This window comes from Typopeltis vanoorti, chromosome 7 (genome assembly GCF_054136105.1).
Source record: "Typopeltis vanoorti isolate ZY-2024b chromosome 7, IOZ_Tvanoo_1.0, whole genome shotgun sequence".
In the NCBI taxonomy this organism is placed as follows: domain Eukaryota; kingdom Metazoa; phylum Arthropoda; class Arachnida; order Uropygi; family Thelyphonidae; genus Typopeltis; species Typopeltis vanoorti.
The window spans coordinates 71,640,555-71,659,260 of NC_143555.1; the positions used below are offsets into that span (position 1 = coordinate 71,640,555).

Consider the following 18,706-nt stretch of genomic DNA (forward strand, 5'->3'; position numbering starts at 1 on the left):
CCTTTTGAGAGCTTCCTTGTAGTTTCCAAAGATTGGGTGCAATGCTCCTTAGTTTCGAGAATTGCGAGATTAATGTTTCTTTAAACTTAGAATAGTCTAGAGTTTCTTTCAGAATCAAGGAGGAATATAAGAAGTTCTTCACTTTTCCCACTAACTTACTCCTAAGTAAAATTAGCAACTGAAAATCAGACCAATTTGTCAATTTTCTTAGTTTCTCAATATAGGAGAAAAAAGCTAAAACATCGTCAGTTTCCTCTCCAGAGAATTGCGGGAATACCTGTTGTGGATTCACCGTTCTGAAAAATTCGGTATCGTCCATACTAGTAGTTGATGTTAGGGCCATATTGATAAACCATTTACAATTTTCACAAATCTAAACTTCAAAATTTCTTAATATTAGGCTTGCCTGATTCACTCTATAACTTGCTCACTTTGATTTATTTATTTCTATATATATTCAGGTCTATAAATCAAATCCTGTCGACTGCGCCATTGTAAAATTTTATTTCCTTTTGTGTCTATTTCTATTGTCTTGTCCTTTTTTTATGTCGCCATTGTAAAATCTAATTTCTCCTTTATTTATCTTATGTATTATTCTCTATAATTCTTAATTACACTTATTTATTTATTTATTTTTCACTGTGCCACCCGAATCCTAGATTAACAAAGAATGTAGAATCAAGGAACCAGAAACAGTTTAGCTTACAATCTTATATTACTATAGGTTACATTTGCAGTCGTAGCCTCACCATAAATTAATCTCCCGCTGTTGTCCGTATTTGATGAGCAAGTGCAACAGAGAAAAAAATCAGGCAAGTCATCAGTTAAAAAAAGAACAAAACATTTAATTCAATCAATACATATTACACATTATGAATACACTCTGATTAAGTAATCTGCAATTGCTAATGAATGAGCACTAATTTCTCAGATTCTCTATATCTATCTTAGTATGTATGACAAAGAACTTCATTTATGATTTACGACTTATACTTGAAAGATCACACTTATTCATCAATATTAAAGACATTTGTTAACTGAATTACTAATGTAGCTCCACGTGCTCTCATACAATTTCTCTCACAAAATTCTTATAACTTATTCAATCATTAAAAGACACAATTCCTAGGTCCACGTGCTCTCGTACAATTTCTTTCACAAAATACTCATAATATACTCTATCATTAAAAGAAACAATCTCTAGAGTCCTTCCTAAAATTTACAGATATCCTTTTTGTACACATTTACATAAAAAAAAAACCATACTGTACATTACCAATTGCTGGGGAAATTATTTGGCCACCTCACAAATCTCATCAGGACAAATGACTTTTGACTCCATGTTCCTTCTGCTTTTTCTGAAGCATTCTTCAAGGGTTCGATCTGCACATACTTGTGCCTCCCAAAATAAGTAGACATCATTCTTTGGTGAACTGGCTCAACATCGTAACGAAATCTCCGTAAGCATCGGTGAATATCTTCTGCTGGGCTGGTCGCCGATTGGTAAATTTTCAGGAAATCCATGACAAAGTTCCTCAGTCATTATCTCGAATCTGCGGGGAAGGAGGGGATGCCACAAGGAGGCTCCACAGCAAGACCACACAAGACCCGGAGTGTAAGAGAGCACAAGCCTAAGAATAAGAGCCTTTTTTTCTGGCGCTGCACGACTTTTTAAATTGCACGCTACACATTAACACTATGTCATCCTTTTCTCCTCCCATTTTTTCAGCGTCACTTCACGTCACCCAGTACTGAGCGCCACACACGGAATATCCTTAGTGTGATTCTCGTAATGCATGAGTGGGGGGGGGGGGGGAGAGAGACTACTTGCTTACAAAAAGGGTGCACCTGTACTCTTTGTTGCACGTGTTTCGTTTCCTGCCACCTTTTATTTAATCGGATTATCTCTTTCTCCCAGCAATTTATAAGTACTTACACTTAAGCAGTAAGATTTAAGCAATTTAGCAATTCATAATACTTTACATTATAACAAAATAAATGAAAGATTCTCAGTTTAGTAATATTTTAGTAATTCACAAGAGTTTAGTATATTCTGATATATCAATAACTGATTCAAAATGTAACCCCATGTTAAGTCTGAAGGAAACGTAAATTAATCCAATTTTAGTTTCATTCAGAACTTAACAACAGTTACTGTATTATAAAAAGTATATTACTAAGGCAAGATCTACCCTTCAAAAACCATGTTGTCCCTTATAGAGTATCATATTTCTATCCACCCAATCCTGAATTCTGTCTCTCACTAATTTCTTTAATACCTTAAACAGCACTCTGGAAATGCTGATTAGCCTATAATTTACTACTTCTGTCTTAGACCCTTCTTTATACAGTGGGACTATTTTGTCCTCTTTCTTATCCATTTGCACCTTCCCAGTACTGAGACTTAAATTAAGCTGCCTGGTCAGAGGAGTTGATATTTCCCTTGCACATTCTCATAATACATAGGCTGATATGCCATCTAATCTCATGGCTAAGTTTGCATTGAAGTTCTGCAATATTTTAAGCACATTCATTTCTTCTACTTCTCTTCTCCCATCAGTCAATGTACATCTGGCATTGCAACATCACTGCCAAGAGGGTAACACCCCTGCAAAATGCTCACTCAGTTATTCAATTATTTGATTTGTTTCTGTTACCTCCACACCATCACACTTTTTTTTTTTTAAGTCATTCCTCCTTTTACTTGCCACACAGTGAAAGAACTCTTTAGGTTTTCTTTTGGCCTCATCAACTTAGCTTTTTCTCATAATTAGCTTTGGCTTTACCACAGGTCACCCTTCTTACCAGTGCCTTGTACAGCTCACAGGCATGCTGATCACCTTCTTCCTTTCATTCCTTCCACAGCATTTTCTTTGTCTGCAACTCATGCTTAATGATGCTATTCAGCCATCTAACCTGCAACCAAATTTATCCTTCTGGCTATAGGTATACATTCTAATACTGCTTTCTTCAAATACCCCTTGATCACCTTCCATGCACCACCAACATCCCTTCCCTCTAAATTCTTATGCTGCACTGCTGAAAGCTGACTCCTCAGCTTGTCATAATCACCTGCTTTGAAATTCTCCATCTAACAGTCTGTAGGTTCAAATTTTGCTGGCATGGATGTTTATGACTGTCTTTAGAAGAGAGATGAATTTCACTACCCACTCTAACAGCACCACCTCTCTTACTGGAGTGGCTTGAAAAAGTTATATGCCTGATCTTTATAGCAGGTTTCTGAACTGTCTGAAAATATAATAAAAAAACAGAAATGAAATAATATAATTAAAATCTTTAGCTTATCCAAGCTACCAATATACTACAGGCTTGCAATCTTTCCTGTGTAGTAGTTACATTAAAAAAAAAAAGTTGTTCTTCATGTTTCATGAATGGTACACTGTCGAACAAATGATATCTCAACTCTGGTGTATATTTGTTGGCCTACATTGTTGTATCAAGCAATGTAAGCCATATGTGATAATCAAATTATCATTCAAAAATGGAGATAGACTCCAAATCATATTTCAGCATGGTAAACCTATATTAGTGAAAGTATGGTTGCTAAGATACTCTTCATATTCCCACACACACACACACACACACACACAGCCTAAGACTTTTGGAAAAAATACTATATACTATACGATACTACCTTATACTTTATTTTTTTAACGAAAGAACAATTACTTAAATTCACAATTGCTGTATTTGTAAGTCACAAATACGGTAATTGTATTTTATTTTATATTAATTTATTTTAATGTAAAATAGTAGTGTGATTATTAAGAATGAGAATTTCAATGCTGCTGAACTGAAGTACAGTAGGTTATGAATTATTTTAATGTTTCATCAACTTAAATGCTTTTGTTATTGTCATTATTTTGATGTTTGGGATGGTTTTTCCAAACATTTGAGATGAATTTATATTTACTCAATGTTTTGGAGAAAGCTCATTCTTGTATTCAAAATTTAAAAATAAGAATAATAATAAAAATAAAATAGTAGTTCATATTATTAACTCATAACTGCAAAATAAAAGAAAACCAGAATGCATAAAATTTATGATATACTAGTACATACCCTGTGGGAGGAGATGATGCCACATCTGCAATCATGTGACTTAATGTAATGAACATACCCTTTAAGGAATATAATGTGCTATGTTCAGGATGTCTGTAGAGTACATCATCCTATAAAATATTAAGAGGATGATATTTCATTGCTTTATTTTTAAAACGTATATTGATATAATGCCAAATTACTGGACCAGAAATTTTTAAATAAATAACCGAAAGAGCTTTATCTCTATTATTTAAATTTTATTTCCTAATCTAAAAAAAAAAAAAACATCTTGATGCACTGAGACTGCTGTCATAGTTGAAGAAACTTTTCTTTATTAACTTTGGTAATAAAGAAATTTACATATATCAAATTAACTATTTGTTTCCAAAAATTAAAAAAATAAAAATTAAAATTAAAGTGAAGAAGATCATAGAATATTTGTTGAATATGGCATCATCATCATCATCATGAACAATTTCCTGATATGTACCATCAAGGTAGATATCAGGAAATAAGTCTACATCTCCTTTCAACAACTTTACTCCAAATTAATCTATTACTTGTCAACACTCCAATAATCTGTCATATCTAGCATTTTGTTCTTCTAAGGCAATTCTAATTGAATTAATCCACTTGGACCTTGGTCTTCCTCTGGATCTTTTTCCTGCCATCTTGACATCAAATCAGCCTGGTTGGCTGAGTGATTAGCATATCCGCTCTCCAGCCAAGAGGCTGCGAGTTCGAATCCCACCGTGGGCATGGATGTTTGTGTTTATCTGTGGAAATACTAGTGGTGGAGGTGGTGGTGATGGGCGGTAGATGGCGTTGGTGTAGATGATGAGGTTCGCTGAGTGATAGCTCAGCGAACTTCATCATCTATATATGGGTACTATGAGAGCTCTCATAGTACCCATATATAAAAGGGGAAATAAAACTGAATGTGAGAATTAAAGAGGTATTTCTCTACTGAGTGTTCCTGGTAAGATATATGCAAGTATACTTGAGAAACGGTTAAGGATTGTGGAAGAGAAGCTTGGTGAAGAACAAGATAGAGGCTGTCCGGATCAGACCTTCACTTTACGACAAATAGTTGAGAAAGCATGGGAATACAGCAAAGATCTGTATTTAAGTTTTGTAGATCTGGAAAAGGGATATGACAAATTGCCAAGAGAAAAGCTATTTAAAATACTACAGTTATATGGTGTCAATGAAGCATTATATCAAGCAATACTTAGTCTTTATTTGAGTTGTAAGTCAGCTGTTAGAATTGAAAGAAGTACAGGAAGGTGGTTTATTGTTAAATCTGGTGTCAGACAAGGATGTACATTTCCCCTCTCTCATTCATTATTTATATGGATCACATTATGAAGGAAAGTGGTATTAAACCTGATATCAAAATTGGAGATGTTAATCTCAGCTCTTTGCTTTGGATGATGTTATACTTCTAAATAAATCTGCTACAAGTATACAAGATTCCCTGACTAAATTGAATAATGTTGTAAAAGATATGGTATGAAGATCAGCATTAAAAAAGAAGACAAAGACAATGAAAATAGGCAGAAACATTGAAAATATCAACTGCATTGTGAATGGAGAACCTATTGAACAAGTAAAACATTTCATCTACTTAGGCACAATTTTTAGTGAAGATGATAAACTAAATATTGAAATAGACAACAGAATCAACAAAGCTAGTATTATAGGAAGTGAACTGAATAAATTTATATGGAATAAGAGAGAAATTAGTCAAAACACTAAATAAGCTGTATACAAGACAGTGTTCAAACCAATTTTAACTTATGGATCTGAGAACTTGGTTAGAAGTAAAACACTTGACCAAAGACTAGAGACTGCAGATATGACAGTCCTGAGAAAGATTAGGGGCATGAACAGTGGCATCAATGGCAATATCATGTTAAAAACAAGGATATTAGGAAAGAACTTGATATTATTAGCATCCAGGAATGCATTAGCAGAGCTAATCTCAGGTGCTATGGTCATTTAATCAGAATGGGAGAGGAAGGATTAGCAAAAGAAGTGTTCTCTGCCAGGTTGGCAGGAGAAAGACCAAGATATAGATGGATTGATACAGTAAAAAGTGCCTTAGGAGACAGAAATATAAAACTGATAATATTGGAGTCTTGACAGGTAACAGACTGATTTGGAGGAAAACTGTAGATAGGAAGTTAGTAATGATGTAAATTTTTCATGTAGTACTATCATATCCTGTATACTCCTTGAGGATACATATCAGGAATTTGATGATGATGAGTATTAACTATTGCTCTAAACAATTTTGCATCATCATCAGCAAACAACTGAATAGTTCCTCTCAGATCCCTTCTTATATCATTAATGTACAAATTAAACAGTAATGGTCCAAGAACAGTGCCCCATGGCACACCACTAGGTGGTCACAGGCCTTCTTCTGGACTCTACTCCTGAATAAACTACTCTCTAATATCCCTCCATCAACCACCCTCTTATCCACTTCTCCAGCTCTATATGCTGTAATTTATTGATTAGAATTCCATGTGGTATTCTGTCAAAGTCCAACAGTATCAGTGTAAACCTATTGCCTTTATCTAGTTCAGATGTCACTGTATTATAAAACATGAGCAAGTTACTGAGGCACAACCTATCATCACAAAACCATGTTGCTTCCCATACAGTATCCCATTTCCATCTATCCATGCCTGCATTTTGCTCTTGACCAACCAATAACTTGACAACAACAACAACTCCTGAACATGCTGATCGGTTGGTAATTTGCTACAACAGTCTTGCAGTCCCTTTTCTGCAATGGAACTATTTTCCTCTCTTTCCACTTTCTTGTGACTAACCCAGAGAGAATTATATTAAACAATGGGAAGGCACGAACAATTCCCTACCACCTTCACATAAAACTCAAGCATGTTTGACTGTCTCAAGAAAAATACCTGCAGTTTCTCTTTTTATAACCAAGATTAACATCTCAGCTTTTCTAGCTAAGTGCAACTCAAATTTAGCTTTATAACCAAGATTAACATCTCAGCTTTTCTAGCTAAGTGCCACTCAAATTTTGCTTTATAACCATTAATTAACAATTTACTTAATAATTATACTTGATTTTATTTATGATAACTATCATATAATTAATCAGACCTATATTTTCCCAAAGGATCTGAGACAAAATATTTCTATGAGAACTTGCTTTCTCATTCAACTAACTCCAATCTTGTTTTTAAATTTACTTCTCAGAATAAGCTTGAATATGACGTTGTGCAAAATCCTTAAATGCTTTAAATTTATTATTAGCATTTTGTTCAGTAAATTTCACTGTGAAGAAAGTTGATTTTGATTTTCCTCAAAATTAACTTTCTTCAAATTCCAATCTTGCTGCTGCCTTAAATATTAAATTTTGAAATTATCCATTCCCTACAATTTCAGTTCCCATGAGGGTTAATCATTGCCACACAGTGACAAAGTAATTGATACAGTCTATTCCTTTCATGTTATCATTAAATCTAAAACCCAATGTCCCATGGTAGGTCCACATACATGTTCCTTAGAAAGTAATGCTAAAAATATGCTAAAAATTACTATTTGTTCTATTTATAGTTGATTTATTCTTTCTCCTAATCATGTGATTTAATCTGAAAAAAAAAAAAAAAAATCATTAGAGTTTTACCTCTTCATTTTCTTCTCTACCCACATTCAAATACATAACAATATATGGAATATTTTGATAAGAAGCTTTGATTTCTTCCAATGTGCATTTATCTCCTGTGAGTTGCTTAACTAGAGCACTGTAACATACTTCCTGAAATACAAAATATTCAAATATTAATTTAATAACACACAAACACACACTAAAACAACATTAAGATACACATTATTTAGACTCTGTAAAAATTATCCTTCAACTTTTAAAACTAATTTCTAGAATTTGAAGGATCATTTTGGGGAAGGCAAATTTTTTTTCTATTTTATTTTTTAACAATTTGACCGACATTTCTAAATCATCTGATTTACTTGCACACTGTATTTCAGAGCACCCGAAGCTTAGTTCTTGTATCTGTTCTCATCCTAGAATGTATCTTACTTACCTATATGATTAAGCTATCCTTTTATTTATTACTCTTTTCTTCTGTATATCCTTATATTCTTCCTTCCTTCTTTATAAGTGGGTGGCTGACAGGCAGAAAATATTCAAGGGGAAATGCAAACAAGTATATATCATTATTTGAAGTAGAAAAAGTTATCAAAAGCTTGAAATGTGGAAAAGCAGCTGAAGTATATGATATGACCAGACATGCTCAAATATTGAGGGATAAAAGTTTTGCAGTGGCTGCACTGCATAATTCAGAGGGCTTGGTCATAAAGTTGAATTCCAAATGGTTGGAATAGAGGTCTCATAGTTCCCATCTATAAAATGGGAGTAAAGCTGAATGTGCTAATTGCAAAGGAATTTTTACTAAGAGTTTGGCCAACAACAACAATGCACATATGAAGATAACGAACAAATGGAATACGAAGATGAGGTTCCAAGGAGATAACAATCAAAGAACTGAATGGAATATTTCACAGTTTAGAATCCCTTAAGCAGCAAGTAATGGATATGGATCCAGAATCAAAGAATGCTTGTTTACCAAGGTCTAGAGAGTCATTTTGCTTGTTATCATAGAATTTATGCTGATAGGAAAAATACTAAAAATGTTCAAACTTTAATAACTTTTTTAGATAAAGAATTGCAGTAACTAATGTACGAACAAGCATTTATTAAACATTTACTTTGCATTCATTTTTTATCTTTCCTAAAAGAGTACCACATAAAACAAATTATTAATACAGTGTTATATCCTTCTTCCTTCCTATCCTCTTTCTTTTATTGAGATCCCTCTTTTATTTGTTTAATACATGGCTATTATTATCTTAGCTCTTTCACATAAGCAAGTAAATCGCTGGTCTCCTATTAAATTAATTTATTTCTTAGGATCTTTTGCAGTCTAATTGGCCTCTTTATTTTCTAAACATCATCATCACATAACAATCTGATGGAGTTCACCCTATAAGTATTAACACATTTATTTTTTTTCTGTGCCAGCTAATACCTATGATAGAAAGGATTCCTGCTCTGGGTGACCCCTTCAGAGTGATATATGATAACTAGAATCAGGATTAATCTTATCCCTCCGCTTGCTTATTTCTTTCTTACAGTCGTGGCTCGCTTAATATATTTATTCTCTTGGGTTTATCCTGCTTAGTTTGTTGATATTTTTTATGAGCGGTGGTTTTGAATTCACATAACTCAAGCAGATCAGGCAAGTACATAAATGAAACAGTTTAATCAGCCTTAAAGAGATGTACAATCAATCATACAATTCGAACAGGTTAGTGTGGATGCGCTCAATTTAGATCAAGGGCTCTTAATAATTTATACTAATTACACATATTAAATTGCAATAATCATTAATACAATCAAATTTTGTATAATTTCATAGGTAATCATCATGCCATTCTGATGCACGTGGCCTTAAGTTAACACAATAACATAATTTATGCATTGAGCTTAGCGTGATCAGATATCTACTCGGCCTTGTAGGCAAACAAATCTTGATACTATTTCGGGCCTACGTCTAGTTGTAGGCTCTTCTTACAGTCCCTTAAAACTTAGTCCATTACAAATGTTCTCTCAGGAAATTCACTCTCTTCTATAGCACGAAATAGGATCTTAAAAGTCTACATTACCATCTCTGTCCTTGAATTCTTAAAATTTGTTTGTTCCTGCCTTGTCTGGTCATCAAGGCCTTCAATATGGTCCCTTTAGAGGATATCTTCCGTCGATCTGAGCGAGTAGAATCTAATCGGGAAAACTGGGAGGTAGCACGGTAACGTTGCCTTGTACGGCCGGCATCAATTTGGTTCTTCCGTTGCATGACAACGCACAGCTATCCTAGAGCACGGACATAGCTTGGCCCAATATGAACGTTACGACAGACGAACCAAATGCCTTCCACGACTGCTCAGGAAACTTCCCCGACGACGAGCTCGACCACTGTCCGAGAGATCAGGAACCAGGAATCCAGGGAAAAAGATCTCGAGTCGTGCTTGCAAGGCCTTTTTGTTTAATTTTCTCCTCTCGGCAATTCTCGATCTTCGCGATGTGCGCCAACGTGGTCACGTGAGCTAACGTCAATCTCCTTAGCTCCCTCTATTTTAATCGCACGTGTGCCCGCTTTCCTTTCCTGGAAAATGCTCAGCTTTCCTTTTCCAGTACTTCTCTCTCTCCCTTCTTTTTCATAATGCAGGATGGCAAAAGTGACCCTTGAACCCTGACTCATTGGCCTTGCTAATTTAGTACTAGAGACTGGTCTTTTTTAAGTGGATTTGTCAGCTTACATGGATCTATAACTGGTTCGCACTTAATACAGATTATATATAAAAGCTTACTATACAAATTTATGTGATTCCTAATTTATAATTGTTTTGCACTTGTAAACAGCTTACACTTATCTAATCGCCAACGTTCCATATTCTCTGCCTAAGATGTATTAAAGTTGTGACCTGAATAATTTACATTAAACATTTCTTAGCCCTTTCAGGACACAACAACAGTAATCGATCATGGATGAATTGTAATTTTTACCATGGATTATTATATTTGATTAACACAATTTTGATATATGCAGTAACATCAAGGGATTAATTCATCACGTTCATCAAGGGATACCTGTACTGTGGCAGTTTTACAGAGCGGATCCATTTCTGTTTTGGTATAATAATACATTATATCATACTGCAGGTGCAATTATGAAATGGGTTAGGAAAATTATGTAAAATAACTGGACTAGCTTATATAGAGTTCTGATCACAACCTTAAAAAATACCTCTGAAATAAACTGGAACACTGTGCTATAAATAATTCTGGATATGGTGCTTACCAGACCAGTGTGTTCAACAATTTTTTATTCATCATGCTGAATAAAAAATATTCCCAAAATTCCAGATTCTTATCATCACAAACTGACAGGGATCATGCCTAGAATATGAAATGAGAGGATCAAAGAAGGGTCCACATGTTATTGAAGTGTATACAGTTTGAGTTACTCAAAAATATACAGTGAGTGTCCTGTACTATTCACTACAACTATACTTATCATATATACAGAATAAATAAAGTTTCACAAAAGTCTAAACTTCATTTAAATTAGAGGTTTGGAGGATTCTAAATAAAATGTCTTATATAAATCATACCAAAGTAAAAATCCTATGCATAATAACAAAGCTTAGTGGAGGAATTACTCATTTATATAAAATATCTGCAAGTGAAAATTAATTTTTATCTATTAATCAAAATTTATTTCAGAAAGAATACTGACCAGAAAACATACCTAAATATTTTGGAAGTTTTTTCACTTGGTTAGACTATAAATTATATATTTAGTTTAATCATTTATCCAAGTGTAAGCAAACAAAGTTTGCACCTGAAGTATGTTCAGGACTGGGGCAACTCATGGTAAAGGTGGTATAAGTTCTCATCACTTGCATTAATATCTCCCATAACGGAAAGCACATCTCCTTGGGGACATGTATAATGCTATGCACTACAAGAAGGGCCACTACCCAGACCAGTTTCGATCTTTATTGAGGTGTGTTTAAGTAAAGAAATTCCCTAAAACTTAGGCAATCCCCCAGACCACTCCCTATAAGTGACTGAAGGACCATCCAACTCAGTGACAGGCTCACCCCCGTCACCAAGAACTTCTCAGCATTGGCTCTACCCAGCGACGGGCTCACCCCCTCCACCACCACCAGACAGAGCCATAATCTCAGCGGTGGCTCCACTCAGAGACAGGCAAAAACCTACCTACCTAAAGAAGAGACTCTTATGCCTCAAGGAAAGGTACCACTTCTGCACAAAAGCACATCAGTGGGAGACAGATCCAGTGGTGGTGAAACCAAGGTGGAAAGTAATGGAGAAGTCATATTTACCTATACGAGTTACCAAACAGTGTCACACCTTATTATTAAATTACTCTGGATTAGAGAAAGATGTTGGAAGTTTTTTCACTTGGTTAGACTATAAATTACAGGTATCCCTCGATTAACACGGTTAATTAATCCCTCGATGTCACCACGTATATCAAAATCATGTTAATCAAATCTAATAATCAATGGTAAAAAGTACAATTCGTCCATGATCGATTACTGTACTAATAGTTCGTTTTATACGGTACTCTTTTAGGAAAGATAAAAAATGAATGCAAAGTAAATGCTTAATAAATACTTGTACCTACATTAGTTACTGCAATTCTTTTCAATCAAAAGAAGTTATCAAGAGTCGTTTGAATAGTTTTAGTTTTTTTCTTATCGGCATAAATTCTATGATAACAAGCAAAATGACTCCAGACCTCGACAAACAAGCATTCTTCAATTAACATCTGGATTCATATCCATTACTTGCTGCTTAAGCGATTCTAAACTGCGAAATATTCTATTCAATTCTTTGACTGTTATTTCCTTTGGAACCTCATCTTCACATTCCATTTGTTCATTGTATTCATATGTGCATTGTTCAATTTCAAGAAGATCATTGTCACTGAAATCTTTTGAATTTTAATCTAATAATTCTTTAACATTCTGCATCAACACCATCAAAACCGAGGTCTTCACTAATTGCAACGATTTCTATGACCATGTTGTTCATAGGGTTTTGAAAACAACCTAAGTCATTAGTGCATTCTGGCAGATGGTTTTTCCAAACAGCTTTCATGCAACTAGAAGACACTTGCTCCCATGAGTCACAAATGTTCTCAATTGAGTGTTTAATGTTAAATTTTTCCAAAATTCGTGGAGTGTAATTGCATTTTCTCCCGTTGTTGTTTCTACTTCCTTTGAGAATGTCTTTTTAAGAAAATAGGCTTTGAAAGTTGCAATGATGCCCATGTCCATGGGTTGTAGCAATGATGTCGTATTTGGTGGGAAAAATAAAACTTTCACATTCTCACACAGATCATTAAGAGAATTTGGATGACCATGAGGTTAGCAGCCTCGTGGCATGAGCATGATTTTGCATGGTAAATTTAAAGGCACGTTAATCAAAACTCTTGCCACGATAATCAAATCCACGTTAAGCAAGGGATACCTGTATATATTTAGTTTAATCCTTTATCCAAGTGTAAACAGACAAAGTTTGCACCTGAAGTATCTTCAGGATTGGGACAACTCGTGGTAAAGGTGGTATAAGTTCTCATCACTTGAATGTATAAATTCTTATGCATAGTATTATACATGTCCACAAGAAGATTTGCTTTGCATTATGGGAGATACTAAGGCAAGTGTTAGGAACTTATACCACCTTTACCACAAGTTGCCCCAGTCCTGAAGATACTTCCGGTTCAAACCTTGTTTGCTTATACTTGGATAAAGGATTGAACTAAATACATAATTTATACCAAAATATTCTTGAATGTAATAATGACTGTCACATTTGCAAAACTTTCAAATTAGTTATTTCAAATATTTTTATCCTACTTTTTGTTATTTAGTATTGAACTTAATAATAGGACCAAAAATAGTCATTCATTATTATTATTTATATGAACACTGCACAGAGTCAAAAGACTCATTGCAGGAGACCCACTCTATCCATTAACAAAATACCTATCATACTCTGCTTAAACCTATGCACACGGTTGAGGTGTTCACAACCCCCTCTGGCAATTCGATCCGGGGGGGGGGGCTGGTTGCCCAAGTGGTTAGCATATTCACTCTCCAGCCAAGAAGTTGGGGGGGTTCGAATCCCACCAAGGGCATGGATGTTTGTGATTGTCCTACTAACCAGTTACCATATGTACTGCTGTGACCTGGGTCCTGGTGCAGTATGACCTATGATGTCTTTGCACCATAAAAATCAGTCAATCTGGCAATTCATTCCACTTATTCACCATTCTCCAAGTAAAGAGCCTAGTCCATACACTAGTCCATACTAACCACACTCTTAGATAACTTCCAAGTGACCCCTTGTTTCCCCCCCTAGCCTACTCCCCATGTATTGAAAAATTTCTTCTATGTCAATCTTATAGAATCCCTTTAGTAACTCAAGTTTCTACAATCTATTCTCACATGGAACATTCACAGACCAGTCACCAGCTTGGTCACTCATCTCTGAATTCTCTCTGCCACCTCCCGATCCCAAGAAATGAAGGTAATCAAATCTGTACACTGCAGTCAACATGTGGCCAAATCAGACTTATAAAGAGGAATAATAACCTGCCTATCTTTACTTGTCATTGTGCTCTTCAGCATCCAAGTATTGCAAGAGTTGAACTATTCTGTCAACTCTTGCAATATGTCCTCTGAATTTCAAATCTCTATCCACCTGAGTCCTAGCCTCATCAATTTCCTGGAAACCATCAAACATGTAGTACCATCAATATGATATGAGGTGTGTAATGTTTTCATCCCGAAATGCATTATATTTTACAACAATGAATTGACAACCACTGTCCTTTGCCCACACTGCCAATTTATTTAAATCATCCTGTAAGATATCTACGTCACCTTTATCAACTATTGCTCTCCCTAGTTTTGCATCATTGGCAAACAACTGAACATCCCCCTTGAAATCTTCTGCAATATCATTAATGTGCAAATTAAATCCTAGTACAGAGCCCTGGGGCACTCTACTAGTCACCCTCATTTGCCTTGATTCCACTCCACCATGCACCACTCTCTGATATCTATCAGCCAACCCCTCACCCCGTCCATGCCACCAACCTCATATCCATTCCCATTTGCTCTAACTTCTGTAACAGTTTTCCATGCAGTTTTCTGTCAAATGCCTTTCAAATTCCAAGGGTATTGTGATGTAGCCATTTCCTTGATTCAATTCTGCTCACCTTATTATAAAATGTGAATAAATTACTCAGGTAGGACCTACCTTTCACAAAGCCATGTTATCCCCTGTTGAGCATCATATTCTTATCCACACATGCCTGAAGTTTACTTTTAACCAACTTTTCCAACACTTTAACCACCACTCCAGAGATACTAATTGGTCTGTAATTTGCTAATTCTGTTCCTGGAGCCACCTTTATGTAATCCAACTATCTTACCCTATTTCTACTCCCTTGAAACCTTGCCAGAGCTGAGACAGATTACACAACTTTCCTACCATCAGCACTGAGTCAAGTTATCTTCCCATAATCATTATTTCTCGTACTACATAACGAAAAAACTCTTCTGGATTTACTTTGGCGTGCTTAGCTAATTTTCTCTCAAAATCTGATGTAGCCTTCATCACCATACTAGTTAACCCTCTTGCTTGTGCTTTATACTGCTCATGGGAATGCTAATCTTCTTGTTTATATTCCTTCTGCAATATTTCCTTTTTTTTTTTTTTTTTTTGCAGCTCCTGTTTTAATATGCGCTCTGATAATGCCTTGCTCAAATAATCCTTGACCACTTCAAATGTGCAAATGACATTCATTCCATGTAGTTTCTTATGCCATAGCACTGCTCCAAGTTGCCTTTTAAATTTGTCATAATCGCTAACTTTGTAGTTCTGCATAAAAAAAGCTTGGGTGACGTCAGGGTGCTTCCAGACTGGGAACCACCCTGACCTTCACAATCTGTGAAGTTTGGAAGGTAAGCCAAGGGATATCCAATGATATAAAAGGAGGCGATTGGGGAGCAAAAGGCTCTCTTTTTTTGGGGGGGATCCTGTAGAAAGCTTTTCGAGGAGGAGAAGAGTCGGAGTCCCGCAAGCAAGTCATTCGGGAGATCTTGGGGAATTGTTCGCTGGCAGGAGAGGTCGTATTTCAAGATATCCTTCCGAAATATTCTCTGATGGATGTACCGATCCACGTGCATGCTGATTTGTCTTAGCTGAAGCAGTTCCTAATATCGCTGAAGAAATACATTACTTTTACAAGACGACAACAGTCGGATAGTGCCGAATCACAGCCTTCTCCCAAGAATGAAAAAGGAACTAGCGGAATTCAACCTTACATTTTTAGGACTAAGGACTTTACAAGATATTGTGAGCTAGTAAGAAAATTGCTCTATGTTAATGTCCAAGGTTGTGTGTGTAAATGATCGATGTTAGTTCTGTTTAATCAATGGCATAATGCAGTGAAGAGGTCAGAAAGCTGAATATTTGTTTGAATGCACATAATAGAAGATTGTAAACTTGAATATTGCTTGTGTTACCTAATGCTTAGAACGTGTTATATATAATTTTACCTTATTTTAATAGGATTGAGAGTAGGGATATGTATGCTAAAATCCATCCATGTGTCTAATAAGTTGAGTGTATAAAAATTTCTTTGTCTAGTGTTTTAAGTGAGTTGTCTTACTGAATATGTGGAGAATCAGGCACATGATATGTCTCATTACTTTTGTATATTAACTGTCTTAGTTAAAATAAACATGTTTGGTTGTGTGAATAGATTGCCTGATCTTTGTAAGCCAATGCACTGTCTCACAAAAACTAATCAGACCTGTGTGACCAAAGTGAAGTAACCGCCACGACTAAGTAATTCGGAGTTGCTTGAGATAAAGTGATTTAAGGATTATTAAAAGTGCTTAGCTAAATTATTCACTTGTACGTAAAGGAAAGATAGAAAATTCGTTTACGCAATCCTTAATAGCACAGTTGTTAACAAAAATAAATTTTTAATGATTAATACACTTCAATTATAGCAAGGAAAAGAAGGAGTAGCCATAGTATTCAACACAAAATACAAGGCTCATCTTCTTGAATGGCAGGCAGGGTCAAGTAGAGTGATTTGGGAAAATAACAGAATGGGAAACTGGACAATGAGACTTATTTGTGCCTATGGTTCTACTAAGGTAGAAGTGGAGGAATTTTTTGAGAAAGCTACTCACACAATGAAAAAGGAAATTTTGGTCCTTGTTGGGGATCTAAATAGCAGAGCAGGAAGTGATTGTCAGGCATACAAAAATGTTTTGGGAAAATCTAGAGAAAAGAGCAAAGCTAATAATAATGGCAAATACCTTTTGGATTTCTGCTCACGACATGGACTGGTTATTACTAACACCATGTTCCAACATAAAAATGTGCACAAATTCACATGGAGAGAAGAGGCAAGGAATAAGAAAAGTCTCATTGACTATGCCATTGTTGAGAGTAATGTTTTCTCCCTGGTGCAGGACACCAAAGTGTACAGAGGATTTGAAATTGGAAGTGATCACTATTTAGTCTTGAGCAGAATAAAATTGAATTTCATATTGAAAAGAATGACATGTAAGAAAGTTTTAAAGCGAATAAAAGTTGAGCAGCTCTCAAATGTGAACTGTAGACCAAAATACACAAAGATTATTGAAGAAAAAATGAAAGAGTTTGAGAACAGGAACCAACCTTGGAGATTCAGTGGCAAGCCTTGAAGAAAGCCCTGATTGATTCAGCTAGAGAGGCATATGGTGAAGTGGTCTGCAAGGATGGAAAAATTAGAACTCCATGGTGGACACAGGAAGATAACGAGGCAGTGAAGGAAAAGAAGAAAGCATATCAAAAGTTCCTGGCAAATAAGTCACCTTGTGCTCTTAGAGAATACAGAGACAAATGTAAGAAAGCTAAACAGTGTGTAAAACTAGCTAAACAAAAGTCACGGGAGGACTTTGGCAAGAACATAGAAAATAAATATCAAGAAGGTGGCAAAATATTCTGGAGGTTATTGAAGAAACTTAGGAATACAGGAAAGAGTGCTGTAAAAGAAGTTAGAGATGATAAAGGTTACATGAAAACAGGAGAAAAAGATATCCTTGAAGTATGGAGTAATTAAATTGAAAATTTGCTAAATGAAACAAGCAGTGATGACAGCACAGTGATAAAAAACACTGACCAGGCATGCAGGCAGGAATACATATCCATCCTTGAAGTAGAAAAACCCATCAAAGGCTTTAAATGTGGAATGGCAACAGGAGTAGATGATATTCGACCAGAAATGCTGAAGTATGGTGGTATAAAAGTCTTGCAGTGGCTGCACTGCATAGTTCAGAAGGCCTGGACAGAGGGACGAATTCCAAATGATTGGAGTAGAGCTCATAGTACCTATATATAAAAAGGGAAATAAAACTGAATGTGAGAATTACAGAGATATATCCCTATTGAGTGTTCCTGGCAAGATCTATGCAAGCATACTTGAGAAACGGTTGAGAGGAATTGTGGAAAAAAAGCTTGGTAAAGAACAAGCTGGATTCAGGATAAATAGAGGCTGTCAGGATCAGATCTTCACTTTAAGACAAATAGTTGAGAAAGCATGTGAATATAGCAAAGATCTGTATTTAAGTTTTGTTGATTTGGAAAAGGCATATGACAAGGCGCCAAGAGAGAAGCTATTCAACACGCTACAGTTATATGGTGTCAATGGTACATTATATCCAGCAATACTTAGTCTTTATTTGAGTTGTAAGTCAGCAGTTAGAATTGAAGGAAGTACAGGAAGATGGTTAAATCTGGTGTGAGATAAGGATGTACATTATCCCCTCTGTTATTCATTATCTATATGGATCACATTATGAAGGAAAGTGGTATTAAACATGATATCAAAATTGGAGATGTTAATGTCAGCTCTTTGCTTAATGCGGACGATGTTATACTTCTAAATAAATCCGCTACAAGTCTGCAAGATTC

At 35.4% G+C, this 18,706-nt stretch overlaps 1 protein-coding gene across 1 annotated transcript in view; it reads right to left on the reverse strand.

Annotated features, from left to right (window-relative positions):
• The window catches only part of LOC150104772 (protein inturned-like), a 369,111-nt gene that overhangs the window by 318,400 nt on the left and 32,005 nt on the right, over positions 1 to 18,706 (reverse strand). Inside the window, exons 5-6 of the mRNA XM_090395627.1 lie at positions 7,736 to 7,867; positions 4,084 to 4,193 (exon numbers count right to left, since the gene is read on the reverse strand). Of these exons, the coding sequence (XP_090251753.1) occupies positions 4,084 to 4,193; positions 7,736 to 7,867 (242 nt within the window). The remainder of the gene's footprint in view (positions 1 to 4,083; positions 4,194 to 7,735; positions 7,868 to 18,706) is intronic.